The sequence below is a fragment of the Phyllobates terribilis genome, unplaced genomic scaffold (assembly GCF_046119375.1).
Source record: "Phyllobates terribilis strain yellow unplaced genomic scaffold, ASM4611937v1 Scaffold_8__6_contigs__length_399053987, whole genome shotgun sequence".
Taxonomy (NCBI): domain Eukaryota; kingdom Metazoa; phylum Chordata; class Amphibia; order Anura; family Dendrobatidae; genus Phyllobates; species Phyllobates terribilis.
This window is the reverse complement of record NW_027362768.1, coordinates 362,758,167-362,774,517: the sequence shown is the minus strand read 5'-3', so window position 1 is coordinate 362,774,517 and position 16,351 is coordinate 362,758,167. Positions and strand designations below refer to the sequence as shown.

The window sequence follows — 16,351 nt, the reverse complement described above, 5'->3', positions numbered from 1 at the left end:
GTACCTTTGGCTACAGTCACACGTCCGTTTCCATTTTCACATCCGGACTGTTTTTCGCTCGTGTATCATCCGTTTTTTTTTGCAAACTAAAGGAGGAAAACTATTCCGTTTTTGACGGATCTCAATAGATTTGATTGTCAGAGTCTTATCTGCAAAAACGGATGAGAATAAGAATGGAACGGACACATGGATCGATTAGAAAAAAAAAACGGATGTGTGAATCTTTCCAATAAACTGTATGTGTCGGCGTACTGTCCCCCTCCCTCCAACAGAAGCGAGGACATTAGCATTCGCTGTGTCGTGTTTCCCAATTACCCGGCGTAAGCAGCTGGTAAATCTGGTATTTGGGGAGATAAATACAGTGGGGATTATGATCAGCGGAGTTAATGATCTGGGCAGTGATGACTGCTCGCTGGACCAAGGCAATAACATTATGCCCATTATTCTCGGATGCTGGTGCCATCGCTGGCCGCACTCATACGTAACGTGGAGGAGGGAGATATATATGACTACGGCTCATTAACCGGAGCCCGAGGGATAACGCAGCCTCGTCTGTCCATAATTAGGACCTAATTACATTAGCATTATACTAAAAAAAAATACTTTTATTGCTCTTTTCATGGTAAATTCTATGTTTCATAAAAATTCGGCACTAGGGGGCGCTGATTTTCGTATGTGCGGAGATAATTATAATAATTTGGCCATTCACATCAATGTATGTTATTAAAATGACTTTATAACTCATTTCTGATTAAGTGGTTTCTTAAAGGGGTTTTCACAGGATAGGGGATACCAGTAGAATTGCTGGGGGTTTGACCGCTGTGATCCCCATTGATCCCTAGATTTGAGGTCCTCTTTCTGTAGAGAGTATAGTCGACCAGCAACGACAATGGCATTGATGGCTCAGCATTCAACGTCACTCCTATGGAAGCGAATGGAGCAGTGGACCACCACTCCATTCACACAGGGGGCTTTGGGACCCTTCTTTTTGGAGGGATCTCCAGTAATTATACTTTTATCACCCTTCCTGTTTTTGGAAAACTATTCCTGGCAAAAACAGTGCCACTCTAGTCCATAGGCTGTGTCAGGTATTGCAGTGTTGAAGGCAATGAATATTAGCTGCCATCACATGGACCAGAGGAGTGGAGCTGTTCCTGCAAAAAAAAATATTTTTTTTTTTTTAGCCATTTAAGTTTCTTTCTGCTTTGGATAAACTTTTGGTCTCAATGTGATTCCGCTTCTGTATGGAAAATCAGCAGCAAGTCTTACCTTTCCCTACAGCACCCCCGCAGGGGAAATGAAGTATTACACAGCTTTTATTGAAATAACTGAACTGTCTGTGTAATGGACGGACGTTATGGGTTCTGAACAAAAGACTTTGACTTCCTCACCATGTATTTCATTTTCTAACCTAGACCACCCCTTTAAGAAAAACTTTAGAAATAAATAAAATATTGGTAAAATAAAATATATACTAGACATGTTCAAGAATATTATATTCCAGGGATAATCATGAGCTAAGTTCCCACCATGAGTATTTCAGGAATTTTTTCTCCTGCAAATTGTTGTGTCGAAAAGAATTGCAGTGTATGGGTATGTGTGCACGTTGAGTACATCTCATGCCTAATGTGCCGTTTTGGGTTTTTTTACGCTCTAGTTATTGACCTATGGTGCATTTTTTAAAAAAATCCGCAGCATGTCAATGTCTCTTGCGATAAATACGTGTTGTATATGCAGATTTTACCTATCATGAAATGCTTAAAATCTGCTGATAAAAAAAATACGCAAACGCGTTTTCAGTGCATTTCCGCAATGAAACTTAACAGACCATAAATACGTCAAAAAATGAAGCTGAAAAAAAACATAACAAAATCTAAGTAAAAAAAAAGCAAGTAATCTAAATGAGTTGCAAAAAGACTAATATAATAATTAAAAAAATTAAAATATTAAAAAAATGTAAAAATATTTTAAAAAATTAAAATAATGAAAAAATTAAAAAATAATAAGTTGCAAAACGCAGCATAAAATCTGTAGCATCAAAAAGGCACCAAATACTCATTGACCTCAGGGTATAACCTGCAGGCAGCAAAGCATTCAATATCTGGAAACTGACTTGATTTATCTCTTTCTAGCTCAGCCAAGGATACAGCGACCGGTGAACGTGTTGCCATAAAGAAATTACTCCGTCCATTCCAGTCCCTGGTACACGCCAAGAGAGCCTACCGGGAGCTGCGCCTGCTGAAGCACATGAAGCATGACAATGTAAGGTCACCGCTCACATCGCAGGAGATTGACACTTTTTTCCGAGACCTTTAACTTTTTTGTTTTTAAGCCAATAGTCGATTTTTTCCGGTACGTGCTGTAGTTTTTATTGGTCCCATTTTGGTGTCCATATGACTTTCTGATCTCTTTTTATTCATTTTTTTGGGGGGAGACAAAGTAACCAAAAAACAGCAATTCTGTCATATATAAATATATATATATACAGTTGTGCTCAAAAGTTTACATACCCCGGCAAAATTTTTGCTTTCTTGGCCTTGTTTCAGAGAATATGAATGATAACAAAAAAACTTTTTCTCCACTCATGGTTATTGGTTGGGTGAAGCCATTTATTGTCAAACTACTGTGTTTTCTCTTTTTAAATCTTAATGACAACCAAAAACATCCTAATGACCCTGATCAAAAGTTCACATACCCCAGTTCTTAATACCGTGTATTGCCCCCTCTAACATCAATGACAGCTTAAAGTCTTTTGTGGTAGTTGTGAATGAGGTTCTTTATTTTCTCAGATAGTAAAGCTGCCCATTCTTCTTGGCAAAAAGCCTCCAGTTCCTGTAAATTCCTGGGCTGTCTAGCATGAACTATGCGCTTGAGATCTCCCCAGAGTGGCTCAATGATATTGAGGTCAGGAGCCTGAGATGGCCACTCCAGAACCTTCACTTTGTTCTGATGAAGCCAATGACAGGTCGACTTGGTCTTGTGTTTTGGATCGTTGTCGTGTTGGAAGGTCCAAGTACGTCCCAACAATAATTTCAGACACAACTGCCAGGAAAATAGTTCGGGATGCAAAGAAAAACCCACAAATAACTTCAGCTGAAATTCAGGACTCTCTGAAAACTAGCGGTGTGGCTGTTTCAAGATGCACAATCATATATATATATATATATATATATATATATATATATATATATATATATATATATATATATATATATATATATATATATATATACAGTACAGACCAAAAGTTTAGACACACCTTCTCATTTAAAGATTTTTCTGTATTTTCATGACTTTGAAAATTGTACATTCACACTGAAGGCATCAAAACTATGAATTAACACATGTGGAATTATATACTTAATAAAAAAGTGTGAAACAACTGAAAATATGTCTTATATTCTAGGTTCTTCAAAGTAGCCACCTTTTGCTTTGATGACTGCTTTGCACACTCTTGGCATTCTCTTGATGAGCTTCAAGAGGTGGTCACCGGAAATGGTTTTCACTTCACAGGTGTGCCCTGTCGGTTTAATTATTGGGATTTCTTTCCTTATAAATGGGGTTGGGACCATCAGTTGTGTTGTGCAGAAGTCAGGTGGATACACAGCTGATAGTCCTACTGAATAGACTGTTAGAATTTGTATTATGGCAAGAAAAAAGCAGCTAAGTAAAGAAAAACGAGTGGCCATCATTACTTTAAGAAATGAAGGTCAGTCAGTCCGAAAAATTGGGAAAACTTTGAAAGTGTCCCCAAGTGCAGTTGCAAATACCGTCAAGCGCTACAAAGAAACTGGCTCACATGAGGACCGCCCCAGGAAACAAAGACCAAGAGTCACCTCTGCTTCTGAGGATAAGTTTATCCGAGTCACCAGCCTCAGAAATCGCAGGTTAACAGCAGCTCAGATTAGAGACCAGGTCAATGCCACACAGAGTTCTAGCAGCAGACACATCTCTACAACAACTGTTAAGAGACTTTGTGCAGCAGGCCTTCATGGTAAAATAGCTGCTAGGAAACCACTGCTAAGGACAGGCAACAAGCAGAAGAGACTTGTTTGGGCTAAAGAACACAAGGAATGGACATTAGACCAGTGGAAATCTGTGCTTTGGTCTGATGAGTCCAAATTTGAGATCTTTGGTTCCAACCACCGTGTCTTTGTGCAACGCAGAAAAGGTGAACGGATGGACTCTACATGCCTGGTTCCCACCGTGAGGCATGGAGGAGGAGGTGTAATGGTGTGGGGGTGCTTTGCTGGTGACACTGTTGGGGATTTATTCAAAATTGAAGGCATACTGAACCAGCATGGCTACCACAGCATCTTGCAGCGGCATGCTATTCCATCTGGTTTGCGTTTAGTTGGATCATCATTTATTTTTCAACAGGACAATGACCCCAAACACACCTCCAGACTGTGTAAGGGCTATTTGACCAAGAGGGAGAGTAATGGGGTGCTACGCCAGATGACCTGGCCTCCACAGTCACCAGATCTGAACCCAATCGAGATGGTTTGGGGTGAGCTGGACCGCAGAGTGAAGGCAAAAGGGCCAACAAGTGCTAAGCATCTCTGGGAGCTCCTTCAAGATTGTTGGAAGACCATTTCCGGTGACTACCTCTTGAAGCTCATCAAGAGAATGCCAAGAGTGTGCAAAGCCGTCATCAAAGCAAAAGGTGGCTACTTTGAGGAACCTAGAATATAAGACATATTTTCAGCTGTTTCACACTTTTTTGTTAAGTATATAATTCCACATGTGTTAATTCATAGTTTTGATGCCTTCAGTGTGAATGTACAATTTTCAAAGTCATAAAAATACAGAAAAATCTTTAAATGAGGTGTGTCCAAACTTTTGGTCTGTACTATATATATATATATATATATATATATATATATATATATATATATATATATACACATATATATATATACACAATCTTCAACAACGCCATTAAATTTGCCAGCCTACAGCCACCACTAGGGGGAGCTCAGGAGCTTACTAAATACGACATATATATTGAACTACTTAATAACTCAGTATGCAGTGAGCTCCCTCTAGTGGTGGCTGTAGGGAGCCAGAATTTTTCCAGTTGAAGGATTGTTTCCGTCCTATGAAAGTAATAGTAGATCACTAGGATATAAAATCACGATGAGGACCCCCATCAATCCTAAGAATAAATGGGCCTCAGTGCTAATGTACCCACATCCCATACAAGGTTTTCCCTTTGCAGAATAAGGAGATTGGACTTCACCTCGAAGAACCTTATAAGTAGCATTAGAAAGTTTCTTAAAAGGCTCCTTCTCATTATAATGGAGGAAGCCATAGCTTCTCTTTACATTCCCATACATTCCTCACATTCAGGATTTGTGATTGCAGCCAATTAAAGTTTCAGCAGTTTTTTCTCCTCCGTCATTATCCCCCATCCATATCTGAGCGGCGATGTTATTACATATGCATTCCATTACCATTAGCGCTGCCCAGTGTTTATAAAGTGATTCCGCCATCACTATCAGCTGAGAAATAAATTACATATTGGAGAATTGGCTAAAAAAGTTATTTTTTTTTTTTAAAGTTCCAACTTTTTAAAGGGACAGCACAGGCAAAACTTACAGAGTGCTATGCCAAATGGGGAGCCGAGCATGGCACATCATCAGGCATAAAGACAGATAGATTCGTTTTGCAATTCATTTTTCAGCTAGTCACCATCCTGCTAATCATCACTGCAGTCAGACAGAAATGGCTGATAACAGGGAACAACAGCATAGAAAAAGTAGAAGGTTTTGTTTGATTTTGTCTTACCAGATTGCATTAATATATTTCATAAACGTCATCTTGTTCCTTACAGGTAATATCCCTTCTCAACGTCTTCAGTCCTGATGAGTCGATGGAATCATTTCAGACTTTGTAAGTGAAGAACATAATTACAATCTAAATTCCACATCTTATGTTTTTTATATAGACATTAAACAAAAAAAAATTCTTACTCACCACTAGAGGGAGCTCATCAGCTTTCTGCATACAAGTCAAGCTCCCCCTAGTGGCGGCTGCAGGTAGCTAGAATGTCAACATTTAACTCCATGAATTTAACTGTGTCCACGCAAAAGTCTTGGAGCTCTGTATTAAATAAAAAATATATAAAAATAAACAGGAGAAACTGGTATAAATGTAGAGCAAGGAATTAATCAGAATAATATCATTGGCTTAAAAATATGTAGTTACAAAGTGAAAATTCACTTAAAGCCAAAACCAATGTGGGCATTATCCCCATGAGCCCAGTCTTACGAAGGTCATAAATCTAATTTGGAAAGGTCGGATGAACATCTATAGGTTACGGGGGCTGGAGGGGAGATATTATGAAAATTCTAGAAGCTGATCTGTTGAATTTATTTAGTTATCTGGTTATGCCGTTCGTTCCTTTGGACCTGGCACGGCTCATGAAGATGCAGAAACTGAACCGAAGCATGATAGTCTACATTCTGTATCAGATCCTCCGAGGCCTCCAGGTGAGTGGAGAACATAGCAACAATGCATCCTGGGAAGAAAGGGTATGCAAATTAGCTCTCCTCCAGGAAGAAGAAAGCCGTCTCTCTAGTGCCCCCTATTGGACATAGCTACCTTACCGCGAGTTTGCCTATTGTAAAGTAGTTACTATATAGTGACCACCATCTTCCTCTTCCTTGAGCTTGTCTTCTATTTCATCTTGCTTTAGTGTAACAAAATGTAAATAGAACAAAAGAGAAATGTTAATCCCCTCAGTATTCAGTGACCGTCCCTCGCCTTCATCACTTTTTCTCATTCACTCGTCACTTGCGCACAGTTTTTGAAGGAATTCGGCAGGAGGTTGTTCCAAACATCTTGGAGAACTGACCCCAGATTTTCTGTGTATGAGGCTTGTGTGGATCCTTCTGTGTCTTTATGTGATTCCCGACAGACTGGATGATATATTATATAGAGTCATTACAAACAGAGTGATCTATTTCACGTGTTTATTTCTGTTAATGTTGATGATTATGGCTTACAGCCAATGAAAACACAAAAGTCGTTATCTCAGTAAATTAGAATTAACAAAAAAACACCTGCAAAGGCTTCCTAAGCATTTAAAAAGGTCCCTTAGTCTGTTTCAGTAGGCTCCACAATCATGGGGAAGACTGCTGACTTGACAGATGTCCAGAAGGCAGTCATTGACACACTCCACAAGGTCCCAGAGTCTGGAGGAAGAGTGGAGAGGCCACAATCCAAGCTGCTGGAGGTCTAGTGTGGAGTTTCCACAATCAGTGATGGTTTGGGGAGCCATGTCATCTGCTGGTGTAGGTCCACTGTGTTTTATCAAGACCAAAGTCAGCGCAGCCGTCTACCAGGACATTTTAGAGCACTTCATGCTTCCCTCTGCTGACAAGCTTTTTGGAGATGGAAATGTCATTCTCCAGCAGGACTTGGCCCCTGTCCACACTGCCAAAAGTACCAATACCTGGTTTACACACAACAGTATCACTGTGCTTGATTGGCAGTAAACTCACCTGACCTTAACCCCATAGAGAATCTATTATAGAGGATCTATAGGGTATTGTCAAGAGGAAGATGAGAGACACCAGACCCCACAATGCAGACGAGCTGAAGGCTGCTATCAAAGCCACCTGGGCTTCCATAACACCTCAGCAGTGCCACAGGCTGATCGCCTCCATGCCACATTGCCGCATTGATGCAGTAATTGATGCAAAAGGAGCCCGACCAAGTATTGAGGGCATTTACTGAACATACATTGCAGTAGGACAACATTTCGGATTTTAAAAACATTTTTAAGCTTTTGTTATAAAGTATTCTAATTTACTGAGATAATGACTTTTGTGTTTTCATTGGCTGTAAGCCATAATCATCAACATTAACAGAAATAAACACTTGGAATAGATCACTCTGTGTGTAATGACTCCATATAATATAAGAGTTTCACTTTTTTATTGAAGAACTGAAATAAATTAACTTTTTGATGATATTCTAATTTAGTGAGAAGCACTTATATATTCATATGTAAAAGCATCCTGAGTGTCACCATAGAATCCTCCCTCAGCACAATGAGCATGAAGAATTACTAAGTCCACTAAGTTCATGTACTGAGCGGTCACCCACCTCCCTTGTTATTGACTAATGGCCTTCAGTCCCTGGTACATGGAGAACAACAATACATGTGCGTGTGGAAAGGGGTTTATCTTTTTTTTATTTTTCATTTTCAAAAACATTAATGTTCTAAATATAAACCTTTGGCTTTAATAATTGTGCAGTGCGGTACATACCGTATGTGGCAGAGCTGAAATGATTTATTTTTCGTATTTGCAAGGCAGATGTCAAGATCGTGCTGTGAACAGCTCCATAGAATAGATTTAGATGACATGTTTAACTGTATCCTGGTCTACTACAAACAGGAATATGCAACTGCATGTTAATCATATACACAAGTATGAGAACGGCATGCAATTTATATGTGACACATATTTCTTCCAACATTTTGGTTTCTCGTAAACTATCTCTTTACTAAGCTCTGTTCTGTTCCCATATCCCTGTACTAAGCTTGGTTCTGGTACCGTATCTATGTAGAAAGCTTGTTACTGTTCCCAAATCTATGTAGTAAGCTCAGTTCTGTTCACGTATTTATGTAGTAAGCTCAGTTCTGTTCTAGTATCTATGTAGTAAGCTCAGTTCTGAAACCGTATATATGTACTAAACTTGGTTCTGGTACTGTATCTATGCAGTAAGCTTGGTTCTGTAATTATATAGTAATTTTGATTCTATTCCTGTATCTATGTAGTAAGCTTGGTTCTGGCATCATATCTATGTAGTAAGTTTGGTACTCGTCTCGTATCTATGTAGTAAGTTTGTTACTGGTACTGTAAAGATGTTGTAATCTTCATACTGGTACAGTATTTATGTAGTAAGTTTGGTTCTGGTACCGTATGTATGTAGTAAGTTTGGTCCTGGTATCATAACTATGGCGTAAGCTTGGTTCTAGTACCATATCTATGTAGTAAGTTATGTCCTAGTGCAGTGTCTATGTAGTAAGCTTGGTTTTGGTAAAATATCTATGTAGCAAACTGGGATTTGCCACCACATTTATGCAGTAAACTAGTAACTGTCACCGCATCTATATACACTGTGTGCAGAATTATTAGGCAAGTTGTATTTTAGAGGATTATTTTTATTATTGATCAACAACTATGTTCTCAATCAACCCAAAAGACTCATAAATATCCAAGCTTAATATTTTTGGAAGTTGGAGTGTTTTTTTTTTAGATTTGGCTATCTTAGGAGGATATCTGTTTGTGCAGGTAACTATTACTGTGCCGAATTATTAGGCAACTTAATAAAAACCAAATATAATCCCATCTCACTTGTTTATTTTCACCAGGTAAACCAATATCAGTGCACAACATTTAGAAATAAACATTTCTGACATGCAAAAACAAAAAACAAAAAAAATTAGTGATGAATATAGCCACATTTCTTTATGATGACACTCAACAGCCTTCCATCCATAGATTCTGTCAGTTGCTTGATCTGTTTTCGATCAACATTGCATGCAGCAGTCACCACAGCCTCCCAGACACTGTTCCGAGAGGTGTACTGTTTTCCCTCCCTGTAGATCTCACATTTTATGATGGACCACAGGTTCTCTATGGGGTTCAGATCAGGTGAACAAGGGGGCCATGTCATTATTTTTTCTTCTTTTAGACCTTTACTGGCCAGCCATGCTGTGGAGTCGTTGGATGCATGTGATGGAGCATTGTCCTGCATGAAAATCATGTTTTTCTTAAACGATACCGACTTCTTCCTGTACCACTGCTTGAAGAAGTTGTCTTCCAGAAACTGGCAGTAGGTCTGGGAGTTGAGCTTCACTCCATCCTCAACCCGAAAAGGTCCCACAAGTTCATCTTTGATGATACCAGCCCATACCAGTACCCCACCTCCACCTTGCTGGCGTCTGAGTCGGAGTGGAGCTCTCTGCCCTTTACTGATCCAGCCTCTGGCCCATCCATCTGTCCCATCAAGAGCCACTCTCATTTCATCAGTCCATAAAACCTTTGAAAAATCAGTCTTAAGATATTTCTTGGCCCATTCTTGATGTTTTATCTTATGTTTCTTGTTCAAAGGTGGTGGTTTTCCAGCCTTCCTTACCTTGGCCATGTCCCTGAGTATCGCACACCTTGTGCTTTTTGATACTCCAGTAACGTTGCAGCTCTGAAATATGGCAAAACTGGTGGCGAATGGCATCTTGGCAGCTTCACGCTTGATTTTCCTCAATTCATGGGCAGTTATTTTGTGTCTTTTTTGGCCAACAAGCTTCTTGCGACCCTGTTGGCTATTTGCCATGAAACGCTTGATTGTTTGGTGATCACGCTTCAAAAGTTTGGAAATTTCCAGACTGCTGCATCCCTCTGCAAGACATCTCACAATATTGGACTTTTCAGAGCCCATCAAATCTCTCTTCTGACCCATTTTGCCAAAGGAAAGGAAGTTGCCTAATAATTAAGCACACCTTATATAGGGTGTTAATGTCATTAGTCAACACCCCTCCTCATTACAGAGATGCACATCACCAGATTTACTTAATTGGTAGTTGGCTCTCAAGACTATGCAGCTTGGAGTAGGACAACATGTAGAAAAAGTATCAAAGTGATCAAAACACGCATTTGCCTAATAATTCTGCACACAGTGTAGAAGTTTGGTTCTGGTACCATATCTATGTAGTAATCTTGATTCCGGTACTATATCTATGCAGCAAGCTTGAATTTTTTATCATATCTATGTAGTAAGCTTTGTTCTGGTACTGTATCTATGCAGTAAGCTCGGTTCTGTCACAATATCTATGCAATCAGCTTGGTTTTGGTATCATAACTATACAGTAAGCTAAGATCTGTCACCATATCTGTGCAGTAAGCTTAGTTCTGGTAACATATCTTTGCAGCTAGTTTGGTTCTGTCACAATATATATGCAGTTAGCTTGGTTTAGGTTTCTTATCTATGCAGTAACTTGGTTCTGTCACAATATCTATGTAGTTAGCTTGCTTCTGGTACTGTATCTATGTAGCAAACTTTGACATATTACCATATCTATCAGTTAGCTTGGTTCTGGTACCATATCTATGTATCAGACTTGGATTTGTTACTGTCTCTATATAGTAAGCTCAGTTCTGTTACCATATCAGTGCAACAGACTTGGTCCTGGTACCATATCTATGTAGTGAATGTCAGATCTTTGGTGGCAATGTTTCTAAATGTTACAGATGGGCCACTACTACTCATTGCAGTTATTTTGCATGGCGCAGCTTGTATTTTACATAGACTATCCCTTTAAGTGTGACACATCCCAGCTCACAGATGACAATTTATGACATTCTTTTTTTTTTTTTATAGTTTATGATATTTGTTCCTTTCTCGCTGCAGTTTGATAGCAGACGTGTGTTCAGCTGTCATCATTTCGGGGCGCGCTCGGCTGGACATCTCGCAGAAAGCGTCTTAGGTTTGGTTATACAGCTGTTTGTATGGATACATTACAGCCGGGGTGTTTTCTTGTGGGAAAGGAACAACTTGGATATTGTCAGGGGAGAATGGGGGACAAGTTACAAAAATACACTGGGACAAGGGGAGTGACCTGGAAATCCACTGATCGCTCGTGATTTCCTGGCAAATCGTCATCCTGGCTCTAGAAATGTCTTGTATCCTCTCTCATCGCATCTTATCGGCGGCTCTAGACAAATAAATGGTTATCGCTGGGTTTACGTACGTGCCCAGAAATGAGTCATATACGTCTCGCTCGCAGAAAATAAACTCGGCGCAGACGCAATTAAAATATTTACACTGTAACTCAGAGATAAAGCGTCTGAGATAACGACACGGGTGATAAAATGTGCTAAATTTGGAATATCAGACCTACATTTCCTATGGCATAAAGGGTTAAAGGCGCAAGACTCGACTCAGTTTTAACCTGCGTAAAAAAAAATTTCCCCCGGGGAGATAAGCAGCGTCAAAGCATCAATGACGCTGTTTATCTATCCAAGTCTTCTACTGCACTATTAACCCTTTATATGGGTAAAATGAAGAACATTGAATCACATTTGGGTTTGGAGCAAAAAAACCTAGACACAGATAGAATTAAGCTTACTACATAGATACTGTACCAGAACTGAGTTTACTACATAGATGCTGGAACAGAAATGAGCTTACTACATAGATACGGTACCAAAACTGAGTTTACTACACAGATATGGTACCAGAACAAAACTCACTACATAGACACAGTATCAGATCCAAGCTTACAACATAGATACAGTACCAAAACCAAGCTTACTACATAGATATGGGAACAGAACCAGGCTTACTACATAGATGCGGTACCATAACTGAGACTACTACAAATTCAGCCTATCCAAGTCTTCTACTGCACTATTAACCCTTTATATGAGTAAAATGCGGAACATTGATTCATATTTGGGTTTGGTGCAAACAAACCTAGACACACATAAAATTAAGCTTACTACATAGATACGGTACCAGAACTGAGCTTACTACATAGATACTGGAACATAAATGAGCTTACTACATAGATACGGTACCAGAACTGAGCTTACTACACAGATATCGTACCAGAACAAAACGTACTACATAGATACAGTATCAGATCTAAGCTTACTACATAAATACAGTACCAAAACCGAGCTTACTACATAGATATGGGAACAGAATCAGGCTTATTACATAGATACGGTACCATAAACGAGGCTACTACAAATCCAACCTATCCAAGTCTTCTACGCATTATTAACCCTTTATATGAGTAAAGTGTAGAACATTGTATCATATTTGGGTTTGGTGCAAACAAACCTAGACACACAGTTGGCAGTCTGGACCTCGAAAAGGAGATAAGAGTCGCCCAAGCATCATTTATACAGTATATCTCCTTCCTATATTGGGAGCAACATGAGTCAAGTTTCTTTCTTTTTTTTAACCTAAATGCATGTATTTGGGGCTAACAATCAATTTTTCAATTCGGTATCAAGAAAAATTTAGCACCATTTGACTTTTAAGCTGTGTGCCCACGATGCGTTTTTTAAGCATTTCCGCAGCTGCAGAAACGCTTAAAAAACGCTTGGTAGAAGGTCTGCCATGTTCCCCAATGATAATCCGCATGTGCTGTGCACATGCTGCGGAAATTTCCGCTGCGGATTATCACTGCGAAAAAAAACGCAGCACTACCAATTATTTTGTGGAAGCGCTGCGTTTTTGCCGCCATTGACTTGCATTGGAACGCATGTAATCCGCATCACTGAATTTGTACATGCGGAATCCATGCGTTTCAATGTGCGGATGGTACCCGGGTGTGGAGGACAGGAGACTCTCCTCCGGACCCGGGTACCATAGAACCTGTAAAAAAAGAATAAAATAAAAAATAAATATTATCCTTACCTTCTGGCGGCCCCCGGTCTCCTTGTCCTCCCTTGCCGGCAGATCGCGGTGGACTGAAGGACCTGCGCTGACGTCATAGTCATGTGACGGCAGGTCCTTCAGTGTACCGCGAGCTGCCGGCAGCCAGGACGGAGCGAAGCAAGACTCCGGGGGCCATCAGAAGGTAAGTATAGATTTTTTTTTTATTTTATGCCATTCTTTAAGGTCACAGTATATAAATCTATGTCTTTTGCATGGATTTATATAGTGTGACCAAGTTGTCAAGCACTTTCCAAGTGATGCTAAAATCGCTTGGAAATCGCTTGTCAACCCACATGTGGAAATGCATGTGAAGAACGCTTCACATCCGCATGCCCCTGGCAGGAAAAACGTATGTGCAATCCGCATGTACAATCCGCATGCGTTTTTTCTGCCAGGGAGATGCAGAAACGCTCAGGAAAAAATCCTGAGCATTTCTGCATCGTGGGCACATAGCCTTACAGCCTCTTTGTTTCTCAACACATTTCTACCATCATGTGGTCTGTGGTCATAAATAAACTGAGATTAGCTCAGAAAAAGACATAAAAGGTTACAAATTCTTAGGAAAGCTCACTGAAGGATTCTCAGTTAACTCATTCTGCAGCCAGCAATAGACAGTGCAACACAGAGGCTACTGAAGGCAAAGGGTGCAAATTTTTTAATGAAATGCAATTATAAAAATGATTTTTAGCCAAAAAGACATGCATTTATTAAAATTGCCCCCAAAGGTGGACAACCCCTTTATGCCTATGCTTATTTCTGCACAGAGCTGGTAACTGCTCAGTTGAGGCTCCTTCTCTTGTCTTGCTCACACTTTTGTCTAGAGATTTGGACGGGTGGATTTTAACCTAAACAAATTATTTCCCATGAGATAAGCGGCTCCATTTATATCTGGATGATGCTTATCTCCAAATCTCCACTAAGATAAACTCCATTGCAGCTGTCATTTAATCGGGTCCTCGTGGACCAACAATAGGACCCAGCAATAAATATTTAGTAATAATTTATTCATTTTCTACATTCATGTTTCATTTCTTGAAGGGGCAAATTAAAGTGACTTCTCTGCCATAAAATAAACCTAGGGGAATTAGAAATCTTCTTGAGAATTTGGGGGTTTATATCTTCTTCATTTTCTAAATTGCTCCTTAGGGGAGACAAGAGCCCCTAAATCTGACCTAAGTAGTCCTAAGCAGTAAAGTGTCTCAATCTACAGGTCATGTGCCGCTTTATAGCCAATTGCATGTCGAGAAGGTTATCATGTGACCAGAAGAGGAAAACACTTCTCAATTAATACAGACTTAGTTTACAGAGATTTCAAAGCTCCCTTATATGCGGGAACCCCCCAAAAATATACAATGGAAAGTAGTAGCTAACCAAGTATTGTTGAGCCGATCTCTATGGCTATTTCAGAATGGTGGCGCGCCCCCTTTAAATTTTAGACCCTTAAACCCTTAGTAATTGAAAAAATAAAGTAAGAATACGGGAGCTTCGTCTATGAAGACGTCTCATTTTCTGCAGGAGGCTCCTCTCGTGCTCATTTTTACGGTGCACAATCCGATCCCGAGAAGACTTATGGCCACCCCGCATCGATTTGTTCCCGTCCAGAAAATTTATTTATGTATCTCAACAGCAAGACGGGCAAAAATCAATCACAATCAGCTCTGTAATGATAAAAGAAAGCAACTGCCACCGTAGGACTCTTACCTAAGAGGGATGATGCCGCCGCAGGGTCGCATCGGGAGTCTATTATCCATCACCGTCCAAAATCTGATTACCATGGAGGTTTTATTTTTTCACATCCCAGTGCTTTAGTTAGAAGTCTTTAAGGTTTTCTCACCTTAGAAAGTTATGGCCCAATCATAGAAATAGTCATAATGTCTGATATGTGTTGGTCGCACCCCAGTGGAGTGATGGACGATCTTCTCCTTCAAAGTCTACAGTAGCTGGTTCTCCAACTAGGACCCCGACCCATCAGGCACTTATGACCGTTCCCTTGTATGGACCATAAAGTTAGAAACTTTTTAAAAAAGTTATTCCCATCTGTGACATTTACGAGATATACATGGGATAGTTCCGAATGAGACCTGGTTGAACGACATTGGGAATGCGCATGCACTTGCATGTGAGAATGGAGCCACGCAGCATGCTGTCAAGAATGGAGAGGTGGCCGAGCATGCTTAACTATTTCCATTCATTTGTTGAACAAGTTTGCGTTGCAATTTTTGGGGATCTCACCATACAAATGAATAGAGGGAGTGGCGCATGCGCGACCACCTCTCCGTTTATGGCAGCGTGCAACATGGCTCCTTGTGGTGTCCCAGAGACGGGATTCTGTGGATATGCCCTAAATGTTCCAGATGGGGTAAAGATAGTTTTAGACATTCACGTTCCTTTGGCCAATAACTATCCTTCCCGGCTCCACCATAAACATTTTTCTTGAAATTGGCCGAGCACGCATGTTTATTGCCATAGGAAGAGAGGGATAAATGGCTGAATTATCTACCTCATGGGGTGTGTTAAAATCCAACCCACCCAAGCCTTCTCCTCGAAATGAGCAGCCACCAAAGACATGAGAATTTTGATGGCTCTCCCCAATAAGACCATGACCAACGACAACTCAATGAAGCCAGATGCCTTCCAAAGTGGAAACATGTCAACCATGGAAATCCTTCTATTCCGGAGATCTTTCCAAACTTCCGGGAAATGCATAACTTGTATATTGCATTGAGACAAAGAAATTGGGCCATTTGTGGTCACTATCGTTTCCTCTGCTCCGTCCTAATTTCGGAGGCAGAAGCAGCACAAACATAGAGCACAAAATAATCGAAGAAGTGATTGATCCTCATGGAGATCAGATATGTCACACACAACGATGGCCATACAGGGCACA

General features: G+C 40.1%; 1 protein-coding gene across 2 annotated transcripts in view; it reads left to right on the top strand.

Moving 5' to 3' along the window:
• Positions 1-16,351, top strand: part of LOC141157462 (mitogen-activated protein kinase 12-like) — a 35,851-nt gene that overhangs the window by 3,208 nt on the left and 16,292 nt on the right. The window contains exons 2-4 of one of the 2 annotated variants that reach the window (XM_073644778.1): positions 2,133-2,262; positions 5,837-5,895; positions 6,383-6,494. In XM_073644778.1, the coding sequence (XP_073500879.1) occupies positions 2,133-2,262; positions 5,837-5,895; positions 6,383-6,494 (301 nt within the window). The remainder of the gene's footprint in view (positions 1-2,132; positions 2,263-5,836; positions 5,896-6,382; positions 6,495-16,351) is intronic. The other variant, XM_073644779.1, reaches the window with a different exon arrangement.